At 34.3% G+C, this 12,232-nt stretch overlaps 2 protein-coding genes and 1 pseudogene across 4 annotated transcripts; 1 reads left to right on the top strand and 2 right to left on the bottom strand.

Annotated features, from left to right (window-relative positions):
* Window positions 1–191: 191 nt before the first annotated feature.
* Window positions 192–2,350, bottom strand: LOC102660360 (uncharacterized). Of its 2 annotated transcripts, none has more exons than XR_005891595.1 (3): window positions 1,791–2,350; window positions 1,537–1,633; window positions 192–480 (listed from the first exon to the last, which is right to left on the bottom strand). XR_005891595.1 is itself a non-coding variant. In XM_006580272.3 (3 exons), exons 1-3 carry the CDS (start codon window positions 1,881–1,883, stop codon window positions 322–324), a joined length of 315 nt encoding a protein of 104 aa, XP_006580335.1. In that variant the 5' UTR covers window positions 1,884–2,350; the 3' UTR covers window positions 192–321. The 2 variants fall into 2 exon arrangements, 1 of the variants encoding a protein (XP_006580335.1); XM_006580272.3 differs by having other exon boundaries at window positions 1,537–1,599.
* A 1,137-nt stretch (window positions 2,351–3,487) lies between these two features.
* LOC100786004 (BTB/POZ domain-containing protein At2g13690) lies at window positions 3,488–7,010 on the top strand. The gene is made up of 2 exons (XM_003525073.5): window positions 3,488–4,760; window positions 5,626–7,010. Exons 1-2 carry the CDS (start codon window positions 4,158–4,160, stop codon window positions 6,562–6,564), a joined length of 1,542 nt encoding a protein of 513 aa, XP_003525121.1. The 5' UTR covers window positions 3,488–4,157; the 3' UTR covers window positions 6,565–7,010.
* Window positions 7,011–7,959: 949 nt separating this feature from the next.
* LOC100786521 (NAC domain-containing protein 82-like) lies at window positions 7,960–11,033 on the bottom strand (annotated as a pseudogene). The gene is made up of 4 exons (XR_414463.4): window positions 10,413–11,033; window positions 9,846–10,127; window positions 8,882–9,134; window positions 7,960–8,540 (listed from the first exon to the last, which is right to left on the bottom strand). The product of XR_414463.4 is annotated as an NAC domain-containing protein 82-like (transcript).
* Between the last annotated feature and the right edge of the window lie 1,199 nt (window positions 11,034–12,232).

The raw sequence follows: 12,232 nt of genomic DNA, 5'->3' as shown, positions 1-12,232 counted from the left end.
GACAAATTAATTATATATTACTCCACTTAAACCAAACCGCCCATTATTTTTTTTATAAAAAAGTATATAATTGAGTTTCAATTATTTTACAAAGACTTGTCGTGTACCAAAACATGCATAATGAGGCAGTTAAACAACCGAACATTATTGGAAAAGCACCCAAAATAGGGGATAACGAATCATGTGAAATATACTTAAGAACCCAAAATTTCAACGTGTATGGCAAACGATATGTACAAACTAACTAATAAGTGGAGTATATTCTACAATTATTGCACAACATCATGAAGAACTCAAGTCAATTGAGTTGTTCAAATTGTTCTAGAAAGGTGCAGATGCTATGTCTCTGAATGCTGCTGCTGGGGCTACTTGTGTTGTTGCGTCTTTGGAGTTCAACACTTCAAGTTCTTCACCCAAATCCATGTCCATTGTTGTGCCGGATCTCATGCAGCAAGCAGCACTAACCACTGGCTGCAACCCCTGCCAATATTTAATTGAGAAAATCCTTAATTATTATTTCAATAATAATACTTAAAAATATTTAATAAAATAGAAAAAAACTATCCATTAACTATGTTTATTAATCACGAATCATCATATCAATCATATATAATAAATTTGTAACTTTTACAATAGTTACGTCATATCAACAATAATTACATTATTAAACTCTATTTAAAACATGACCAGATGTATTCAATTAAAATTTAGAATGAAAATACATTAATATTTTTTTTGATAATTTGTTTTCACTTTTTCTAATTTCTTAATAGACACTTCAAAGAATTCTGTTAGTATCTTTCTGCATGTACCTCCAAAATTTCAAATACAAATTTTTGTGATTTCAACCTATTTATAAAATTGAAAGTGCTGAATGAATTAAAAATCACAACAAAATTGTATTTATAATATTTTCTTTAATTTTTTAGTTTCAAATTCTTGGCCATCTTAAAGAGACTTTTTTTCGTAGAATTAGCAGGAATGTTTTCGATTGCTTATCTAAACTGTTTTTTAATTTTAAGAAATTTGAATGTATTCATAAGTGGATTGTCTTCCTTTAACCAAATTTCTGTATATACAACCACTTGTTTAAAGAACTTCAAAATTTTCACTACTTAGACCCACCATTTGATAACATTTTTTTTCATGTAAATCCAAAATAATACACAATTGACTCATGCGATTTTTCTACTTACATAGCTATTCTTTTTCCGTCCCCTTCAAGTTGCAAATTTGCAATTCTCATAAAATTATATCATGACCAAGAGCCGGAAATCTTCAAGCAAACAAAAATCATATACACAGTATAAAGCATTTAAATTACCAGAAAACCTTCACCTTTAGTATGCATCATGCATGCGTCTTCAAATCATATGTACACATTCATGGTCCAGATTAAGGGCACCTAATTAATTATCGGTACATACAATACAACCCCCCTCCCCAATTATATTACATGATATATTTTCCGTCAATCATATTCCACGGAATACAAACAGCCAAATCGGAAATAAAGGAGAAGAAGTATCTAGATACCTCCGTGAAAATTCTGGACGCTTCTTCTATGGTCTTTGTGTTCAATATATATATTGCTAACTCCTGTAAATTAATTAAATCCACCAAACATTAAACCCTATATATATATATATATATATATATATATATATATATTAAAGTTTGGTTTATATATAGCATCAACCTTAATGGTAGAAGAATTATAATATGAATAGAAGACAGTAGCCAGAGAAAAAGAAAATTGAGAAATGAATAAAGAAAGCATGATGACTTACCCTAGCGGATTGGATTTGGTTGATATTAAGAGTCCTGGGCTCTCTTTCAATTGACGAAGTCCTTTCAAGGGGTAACATAATGGGTGCCTCCATTTTTTCCTTTTCCGCGATATTATATGGTAATATCTCAATGCAAATCCGAAAAACATAAAAAGCTTTGCTCTCACTAATCGTGGAGTAGTAGGTTTAGTTGTTATTATGGAAACAACAATGAGAATTGTATGTATTGACGTTGGGGGAACAAAGAACAACGCTTGATATATGGCGGTCTATTGTGACGGCACGCAACAACACACGTGGCACGCTGGATGATACACATGTCACTCCAAGCTGACATCGTACGGACAGAGAAAATGGTGCGTGCAATCGTGTTTTGTATGAGAACGCACTTACGTGTTCAGAAACGGTGGACGGGCACCGCCATGGGCTTGGGCCACGTCGATCTAAACGTGTACGCATGTCATGGACCCTAAAATGTGGCCCAAGATGCTGCATGCACGTCACTCCTTAGATTTTGGATATTCTATTCTTTTTGGGGTCAATTATTCTATACTATCTCACGTCACTTTCGTATCCCTCTCAAAGTTTCTGCTTCTTTCTTCCTTCCAGCGTTTTCACCACCGATATGATGATATTTACCTCTGTTAGTATTGGCAGTTGCTATATCCATTTCCCTTTTTTGCTTATTCTTTCTCATTTTTAATTTGTTTTCCAAAAAATATACTCCCTTATTTACTTTAAAAAACAAAAGAGTGGATAAATAAAGAAAGAAAGTGAATATAGCAAGTCCCTTATTATTGCAAGAGGTTTAATTGGGAGTTGTGTTGGACGGTAGTGTTGTCTCTATCCAGGCCCAAGCCATGAGCCCATAAGCGGGGGTATGCAGATTGGACTCCTAAACTAGGCATTGTATTGGCTCCTCACTTAATGGACTTGGGTGTTGTTATTTATACCATTTTGCAATTTGAGAACTCTCATTCCCACCCTGTTATTATTATAAAATGGTGTTTGTTTCAAGTTATCTTAATTTATTTATGGGATTATGAGATTAGGAAAATGTATTTCTATGTTTGTTAAGATGTTATAAAATAATTATTTTTTCATATACTTTATTTTGGGAAGTAATATCTCCACGTTTTACACTTTTTTATTCATGAAAAAAATGACAGGAAAAGTGAATTCTCGTGTGATGAGAATGCATCTTTGTTGAGTATCTGTGCAACATCTTAGGAGCAACCGACATAGAAGTAGCTCGATAGAGTCATCATCAAGCAAGTTTCATGACTGTTAGGTATTTATCAGTATGTTTTTCCTTTGTGTGTGCTAATGATTTGTGGTCATTGCTTAAGTGAATAGCTCAAAATATGCAATTTCTGTAATATATATAAGAAGTTACATTATAGAAAGTTAGAAACTAATTTTTCTAATGTAAACTTTACATTAATTATCCATCTTTTTTTAAGAGTTGGAGTACGACTTGTACCCCTAATCCATCGTGTCTTTGCTGATAAAAAAAATGTAAATTTTTATATTGTAGAAACTATTACAAAAATTATTTTCTATAATATTCTAGTAATGCTAGCCGCAAGGTAAGGCTTTTTAAATAAATATTCTGAAAAATAGTTTCTAAAATCAACATTATTAATTTATAGTGATAGTTGAGGAGAGAATGAATATTAGAATTTGGCAAGTAGTTCCTTGCTTGGCGCCGAATAACTATGGCTTTTTGCTGTTGGATGGCTTTGCCATATGCCAGTGGTGCCAGCACATCCACTTCCTAACCTTTTATCATTTTCCCAAAATGATGCTACTGATCATCACTGCTTTACTTGTCACTTTGTATTGTTATCAGTGAAATGCAATCATCGCTATGCCCCTTTCTCTTTTTCTCCTAATCTCCCCAACTACCATTCCTCAGTCTTATATCACACCTTAATCCACATTATAATCCTTGTATGTGTTTTTATTTATTTTTAGTGGATGTTTATTTTTGTATCAAACATTTGAAACCTTATTTAACTAACAGTAAATAAATAATACTAGTGCAACTTGAATAAAATTGTTTTCATAATATATATGAAAAAAAATGTTATTTTCTATGTGTGTTTTTTTACGTACGTACGTACTAAAACAGGGTATATGAGGTCAATGCGATGAAAAAGAAATATATACATTATCTCAAAATAAATACAAATTATTAATGGAACAGCTGGAGGCTGAAAACTTAGAAATGAAGGTGGAAAAAGAAAGAAAAAAGCAGAGACAAGTTGTCCTCATTTTCTTCACCCAAAACAAAGTCGAAAAAATCATCACCATTGTCCAGAAAACAACGCATACATCTTCGATCCTTAGTCCTTATTCTCTCTCATGAACCGGTGGTCCGGCGGTCGGGGTCGTAAGCCTCGGCGGCGAGCATGGTGCTGCTCGTTCGCAATCCCTCCGTCGAGCCCCGAAGTCAACACAATCCCTCACTCCAAATCGCGCCACAAAAACAAAACAGAATCTTTTTCAAAACCCAGCGTCGTTTCGGTCCCAAACTCACCGCAGAGCGCCAAATCCGGGTTTCCCATCGTGGGCCGGATCGACCCGCGCCGGATCTTGTCGCCGGGAAGAGTCTCTCCCATCGACTCCGATCCCGCCCCCGCCGCCTCGCAGCTTCGATCCCACAGCTTCCGCGACTCCTCGCCGCCGCCGCCGGAGAGTGCGGCGGCGCTGGACGTGAAGCTGAAGCTGCGAGGGAGGAGCGGCGGGAGCATGGTGGTGGAGGTGGAGTCAGAGGTTCTGGGAGCGAACTCGGAGGTGTTTGCGGGTTTGATAGCTGATTGCAAGAGAGGTGTGGGTGGAGCCACCATGGAAGTTGAGAACTTGGGAGTGTTCAGAGACACCATTGAGCTTATGTTTGAAGACGACGATCGCATCACCAAGACCCTCATCAACGTTGGTGTTTCTCGCTCCATTGATATTTTGGAGGTTGCTTCCTATTTTTTCACATTTTGCTCTTTCTTACTCTTACCTTCATCACCATGGTTTTAAATTGCTGTTGCATTGAAATGAGTCAGAAAACCTTTATATTATGTGGCTGATGCGGCCGTAATTACAGTTGCGGTGAGTAAAAATGCCTTGACATTGCAGCCGCAACTGCGTGAACAATGCTATTTAAAGCCATGCTCTTCACTGATATGGGTAAAATAAAGTATACAAGGTGAAGTCAACTTTTAGCTCATTAACTAGTTTTTTGAGCAGAAAATCTTTTATGACAAAAGGGGAAATATATGGAACTATAGACCATTATATTTGGAGCTGAGCCTGCCCATGGGTGATTTTAGTACATCTTTGGATCAGTATGTGTAAAACCAATTTTAAATGAAATTGATTTTGGTTAAAACTGATTTTGAAGTGAACCGGAAAAATTTCACCAATAGACCACGAGCACCCCCCACACAAGGAAATTGATACTACACTTTAACTCAAATTGTGGTGGGTCTTTCCTCACTTATATGTTATTCAGTTTTTTCATTCCTATCTAATATGCAATTTTACCTTCACACTTGTACTTGAAAAGTAATTTATGTTTAAATGTTTTCATTTTTATTCTAACAGCAAGTTAGTTGTAAAATTTAGTAACTATTTTTTTATTTAATACAAAAGTTATCTAAAGTTGTTTTTAGCTCAAAATCAATTTTGGATCTGGAATTAATTTCTCAAACACGAAACAAATTATGTGAATATTTATCTAAAATCAGGTTAGTTGATATTTCAATGTGACTTTGGATGATCTAACGTGAATTCAAACATTCACTTTGTCACTGACGAGGTTAACCTGATATATGACTAGGTTTCAGCAGGAATTGTGTTTGCTAAGGGCGTTCGTTGCTGCTTGAAGTACCTTGAGGCGGTTCCTTGGACTGAGGAGGAAGAAGAGAAATTGAGGAGCCTGTTCACAAGATTTGAGTTCGATGATGCAACAACAAGAGACATCTTAGGAAGACTGTACTTGAATGACTCGGTAGATTCCAGGCCAAATGTGGCTCAACAACTTGTTTGGTCTATCAGCACTTGTGAGGATGCAAATGCCAGAAATGAAATGAAGTCACTAGTCAAGGGTCTTCTTTGCAAAAGCTCTGTGTATGAGAAGAACCATCTTGACCTCAGCAAGGAGGATCTATATGCTGTTTGTGACTCGTGTTTGAGTTCACTTATCAGTCTCTTTGAGGAGGCATCTGACACCACCCCTCCTGAAAGGTTGATGAAGAAGGACTCAAACAAGCCTCTGATTGAGCGAATATCAAGACAGGTTGACAACATCAACTGGTTGCTGGAAATTATGCTTGATGGACAAGTGGCAGAGGACTTTGTGGATATATGGGCACATCAGCAACAACTTCTTAAAATGCATGACATTGCATCCCCTATGATCAGATATGAACTCAGTAGAGTGTCAGCAATCTTATTTGTTGCAATGGGTACAAGAAAACTGCAATGCCCTTTGGAAGCTAGATCAGGGCTTCTCCAAGCATGGTTTGGACCTATGCTGTTGGACTTTGGTTGGCTGCAGAGATGCAGAAAAGGGCTTGATATGAGGACCTTGGAAGAGGCTATGGGGCAGACACTTCTTACTCTACCTTTAAAGCAGCAGTATGTGCTGTTCATGGAATGGTTTCGCCATTTCTCAAGGCATGGAACTGAGTGCCCAAATATGAGCAAGGCATTCCAGATTTGGTGGCGCAGATCTTTCTTAAGAGGCTCTGAGACTTATGCTGTTGAATCAAGATAAATGGTACTGTGGTTTCTCATTTCTAGTGTGTGTAGAGTTGGAATAAATTAGACATTTTGAATAACGTAGATAAGTAGGATCATTGTCTTAGCAGCTTCATGACTAACTGGTGTCAAATTTTCTAGATTTTTTCCCCTTCATTATTTGTTTGCTTGCCTGAGCTGAATGAAAAGCTGAAGGCTCCTACTGTATTTTCTATGACTGCTGCCCATGCTTTGCAACTTGATTGGGTACACTTGGGTGTAAATGGAATAATGCTATGTTGTTGGGTACACTTGATTGCTGAGAAGATATTCCTGCTGGAAGAGGGATGTGTATAAAGCAAACAAACCCCAATCTGCATTGAATCAAGAGCTTTGACTAGATTTCATCTGCTAATAACCTATTTATTTTGAAGATTTGTACCTAACCATTTGTTAAGATAAGTTATGAGAAATAGTTATGCAGATGGCCTATACGGCATTTTTCTTTCTTTAGGTTTTAGAAGAGGAAAATTGGAGTTGATTGAACTGCAGAACTTCTTGATGGCAACTTCTGATTATTCAAGAACAGAAATTCTAAAACAGAGAGCGTCGGTTCGTATCTCCATATCTACCATAGGGGTTAAAGTTAATTAAACAAAGGGCAGAGATTTATCTAATTGTCTCTATAAATATTATACTCAATACAAGAATTGTTCGTAATCAACAATATATTGAGTCATTGAGAAAGTGTCCCAACATCCAAGTAGATGAGATGATGGCTATTCCGTTTTAAATTTGGAAATAACAGCTGTTACACAGAATTAAGAATTCTAATAAATTATTCTTCTTTACAATGAATTATTCTTCGAATAATCTTCTATATAGAACTTGCGAAAAATTATAATTTATTTATATTACATTGTTTTTAATATTATCACTAGGGCTCATATAGATAAGGCAGATATTAGTACTTCACACTGCCTTAAAAAGATCGGAAACTAGATTATTTTTAATATATATATATATATATATATATATATATATATATATATCATTTAATATTTGTTTTAATAGAAATTAAAACATTTAATAAAATATCTTAAACACTCGGTAAACAATACCTGGAACTGCAAGCCAGTCGTTAGTAAAACCTGAATAAAATCATTTAATATTTACTTTAATAAAATTTAAAAGCACTTATTAAAATATCTTAAATACCCTTAGACACGAGATGTGTTGGTTATCTTAAATTTCACTTGAAAATTAATTAGGGAAAATGCATACTTAAATAGTTTATTTCTTAATGACAAATGACCCTTAATTGCAACAAGCAAAAAATAGATATTGAAAAAAAAACATTTATTAAAAGTATTTAACCGTATTTTTTATGATCCTTAATCAATATTCTCACCAAGTAGCAAGACGTTGGGTATTTTAGTGAATCTCTTGATATAATGTTTAAGATATTCCCCAAATGAATATGTTGAAATACACAATTTTCTCGTCAAGAGAAGGAAGTTCTAAAATGAAAAAAAAAATAAAAACACATATACACAATCACTCGCGGAACTTGAGTGCCAAAGTTCAAAGCACAGAATAAGATAAACCCATAATTTAAATAGCCCTCTAGCTAGTTGCCAAAGGTCAGTAGTAAGTCATCACCAAAACAGCCCCTTTATTGCGACTCTTCTTAACTTCAAGGTTGTGTGATCGGATAGAACAATGGGGTATCTAGGTCATTCAACTCTATGAAGTCCAAGTTATCAGAGTTCCCAATATCACCTGTATTCTGGCCAGCGGAGAAACCAGCCAGAGCAGCCCAGTAGTCTTTCAAGCCCTCAAAAAATTCATCAGAGTTACCAACATCACCTGTAGTAGCCGCATTCCGTTTGTGTTGAATTCAGTATTCTGGCCAGAGGAGAAACCAGCCAAGTAGTCTTCCAAGCCCTCAAAAAAATCATCTGAAGGTGATGCACCTTCAACAATGTTTTCCTGACCAGGATTATAGACCTCCTGTTATCCCACAAGCATAACAACATATGTCAAGAAATGAGTATACACAAGCATATTACAAGACAATATGCATATATTAAGGCTTAAATTCAGATAAATAAGTCCCTGGAATTAGGCATATCCAACTAACATTAACCCATACATTACAATCAAATGATAAAAATTAAAATGACACTTGAATTATGAGGAGACTACAGATAATAGGCACTGGAACATGCCTCAAACAAGAAGAAATATATAGTGCACCTCAAACCATTTGTCGTCATTAAAAATATCAAGCATTGGTAAAATATCATTATCATTAGCAGCTTGATCATTTGGACCAGTAGGATTTACTGTACCAGGAGAAGGCAGTGATCCTGATAGACATGATATGGATGCTGACACAGTACATCCACTAGCAGGGAGATTGTCATTTGGAACAGAACCATCAGATGTCATAGGCAAGATGGGAACTGGTGCAGTCAAAGCAGCACAAGGTATTCCAATTTCCTCATCGTCCCACTCTTCCTCATTAAATGGTCTCGCACAGTGTGCCCCCTTCCTGGGACCAAGACCTTCCTTTTGGAAGACCTTGCAGACTACATAGGAATCCTGCCACAAAAATACACCAGGAGAACTAATTTAAATACTTTCGCAAGGACAATAAGATGTGAAAAAATCAGCAAATGATACAAAGGTGGTGAGAAGGGCAGCTAATTTTGTCATATACAAACAGCCAACAGGTGTAAGACAAAACATGAAATAACAAATTCCATTTTGATGCCACTAGCAACGCAATAGGTGGCAACATAAAATCCACGCTAAATTTCAACATCAAAATGTATTCATATATTATCTGTTAAACTGTTACTGTGTAATAGATACCAACAGTAGCAAGAATAATACATATCCTTATGTTATGTCATATATGCATTCACAATCAAAGGCACAAATTCACAAACGTCCACATATTCAACAGTTCACAACAAACTGATATATATATGTTTCCTAAGTAAAGCTCTTCCAGAAGAAAAAAAAAATGATTAAATTGATTTTAATCCTTACAAATAGGAAAAGGTTTGCATTTTGTCCCTTAAAAAGTAATCATCTCCTTTTGGTTGTCCTTGTCCTTCATAGAAAATTGTTTTTATTTTAGTCTCTCATCTATAGAAATATATGGATCACACATGAAACATTTACATAATAAGGAGACAATTATTTTAGGAACTAAATAAAAGTGAATCTTGTCCTGTTTATGGAGACAAGAAACATATTTAACCCAAAATTTTAATGATGCATAACAATTGAGAAATGAAAGAATACCTGAGCAATCCCTTTGTCAGCGAGGTCCTTATCTTCAAGCCTATGAATGATCATGCATAACCCAATCAGTTCTTTCCCCACAAGGCGATTTACCCGTGTGAAATATCAGTGTCTTTATCATCCCCACAGTTCGATTATTGTGCTGAACAACTCTATCCTTCCCAGTAGCTTTCCAATACCTAATTTTGGTAGCAAGCTTCATCTTGCTCCCACTGCCATATTTCTTCTCTAGCGGGCAGAAAATGTACCATTCCAATTCTCCAGTTCTCAGACAAGACTTATCTGAAAAGCAAACCACCAAAAAGTAAAACCTCATTAATTTCAAGCAAACAAAAGGACGTTCATAGATTCGGTTTTCAATTAGTACTTACAGAAAATGAACTAAATTTCTTCTGTAACTTAACATTAACTTATGCACCATTTTGGAGAAATTAAATAAAAGAACTTAAAAGAGAAATATAGTTCATAAAATAATTATAGTTTATGACAGAAGCTTAATTTTGTAACTGCTTAAAGAGAAAATTATCCAAAGAGTCACACTATGCTAAATTAGTGTTATGAATGTACCTGGGAGACCCCAAGGAGCATACTTGTATATGTCAAGTTCAGCAATGAAACCATCACAGATTTTTTTTGCCATCACTTTCCTCTTCAGAAAGTACACAACTAATTCAACACCAGTAGGGTGGAACCGAACTCCAACAGCTTTGGCCATGGAATCGAAAATAAAACACAACACAACGCTTGCTTCAGAATCTAGCAGTTTTTTTTTGTTAATTTGAGTGGAAAGGAAACCTCGTGCGATTATTACTATTTCATGTGTGAGAGGAAAAGAAAAAAAGAAAAAAAAAACCCTCAAAAGCGAAAGCGTATCTTAGCGGGACAGCGAAGCCTGGCGCGGTTGGTGAAGCAGGATCGGAAGCCGATGATGGATGAAGAGCCTCCGATTTCGTGGTAAACAGACATCGGCGCGATCAAACCCTCAAAGAAAATCGTACGGATTCGGGAGACGGAACGAGACAGGAGAATTGTTGACACTTGTCAAAGAGAGAGAAGAAGAATGAAGAATTGAAGTTGCGAGAGTGGTGAAGTGAAGTGAACTACGCCTCTCTCTCTCTCTCTTGTTATTGAAAAATGAAAGGAAAGTGTAGTGTAGAGGTCAAGGTCCTGCTGGTCCAGCAAGCTTAAATAAGTTTAGTTCTAAAGTAAGGCTGTTTGATTTGAAATAAGATAAAAAGTAAAGGACAGCCCAGCATAAACTGGCTAGTTACATGTTTGATTAAATAAATGTAGGACAAACCAAAACAAGTATAAATAGAAGGACAGGATAAGTAAGCCACTACCTCATTCAGTTGAACAGTATATTATAAATCTTTGGTATCATATTTGGTTCTAGAGAAATAATTTTACAATGGGTAGAATCCACTTGTACTATTTCTTACTTGTTTTTTCTATTCATCTCTTTTCTCATTTTTTTTCTTTTTGCAACCAAACATTCTTATTTTGAATCCTTAGGGGCATTTGGTAGAACATACTAAATTAAACTAAGTTTTTTATAGGGGGATTGGGAATCTAACTTTTCCGAATAAGGAAAAATTTTAATTATCTAAAATATATTATTTTTTTACAACTACATAATAAATGTTCATTTTAATTTCTAATAAGTGGAATTTTTTAAATTAAATTTTAGCAATCACACAAAATATACTTAAATATATAACTTTATTTAAATCTTATAATTAAATTTTCTAAATCTTATATTTGAAATATAGTTTGAGTTCAAAAAATATTTAATAAAGGATATTTTTTGTACAAAAATCTTGTATGCACAATAAAGTTATATTATAACCAAATATAAAAAAATGGATTTCTTAGAAAATATATTAATACTAATCAAACAAATTTTTATGATTTTTGGAATTTTAGTTTTCTAGAAATGATGATTTTTGGGAATTAAATTTTTTTCTCCCTATTGTAGACGAATAGGATTAAATGTTAGAGTTATTCTCAAAAGGTAATGTAAATTTATGGTTAGGACATCTTTGTATCCAGGTAATGTGTGTGTATATATTATAATAAATATTTATTTTATATAAATTAAAATTGATAGTAAATATTTTAAATATATAAATAATATTTTATACTTACAATAAATAATCTATATTGTTATATAACATTATTTTTAAGTATTGACAAAATATTTGAAAAATTATTGATATTACTAAAATTCAATTTAAAAATAATGATAAGAATTTTATACCAAAAGATATAAACAATCAAAAAATCAAGTATATAAATAATAAAGAAAAAAATTAAAAAAACTTTAATGGTCATGCCCTGAAAAAAGTAAAGTAATTTTATATTATCATTTAATCATAAATTATCAT

Source organism: Glycine max, chromosome 5, assembly GCF_000004515.6.
Source record: "Glycine max cultivar Williams 82 chromosome 5, Glycine_max_v4.0, whole genome shotgun sequence".
Taxonomy (NCBI): domain Eukaryota; kingdom Viridiplantae; phylum Streptophyta; class Magnoliopsida; order Fabales; family Fabaceae; genus Glycine; species Glycine max.
The sequence above is the reverse complement of the archived record's forward strand: the minus strand, read 5'-3'. Positions and strand labels throughout refer to the sequence as shown.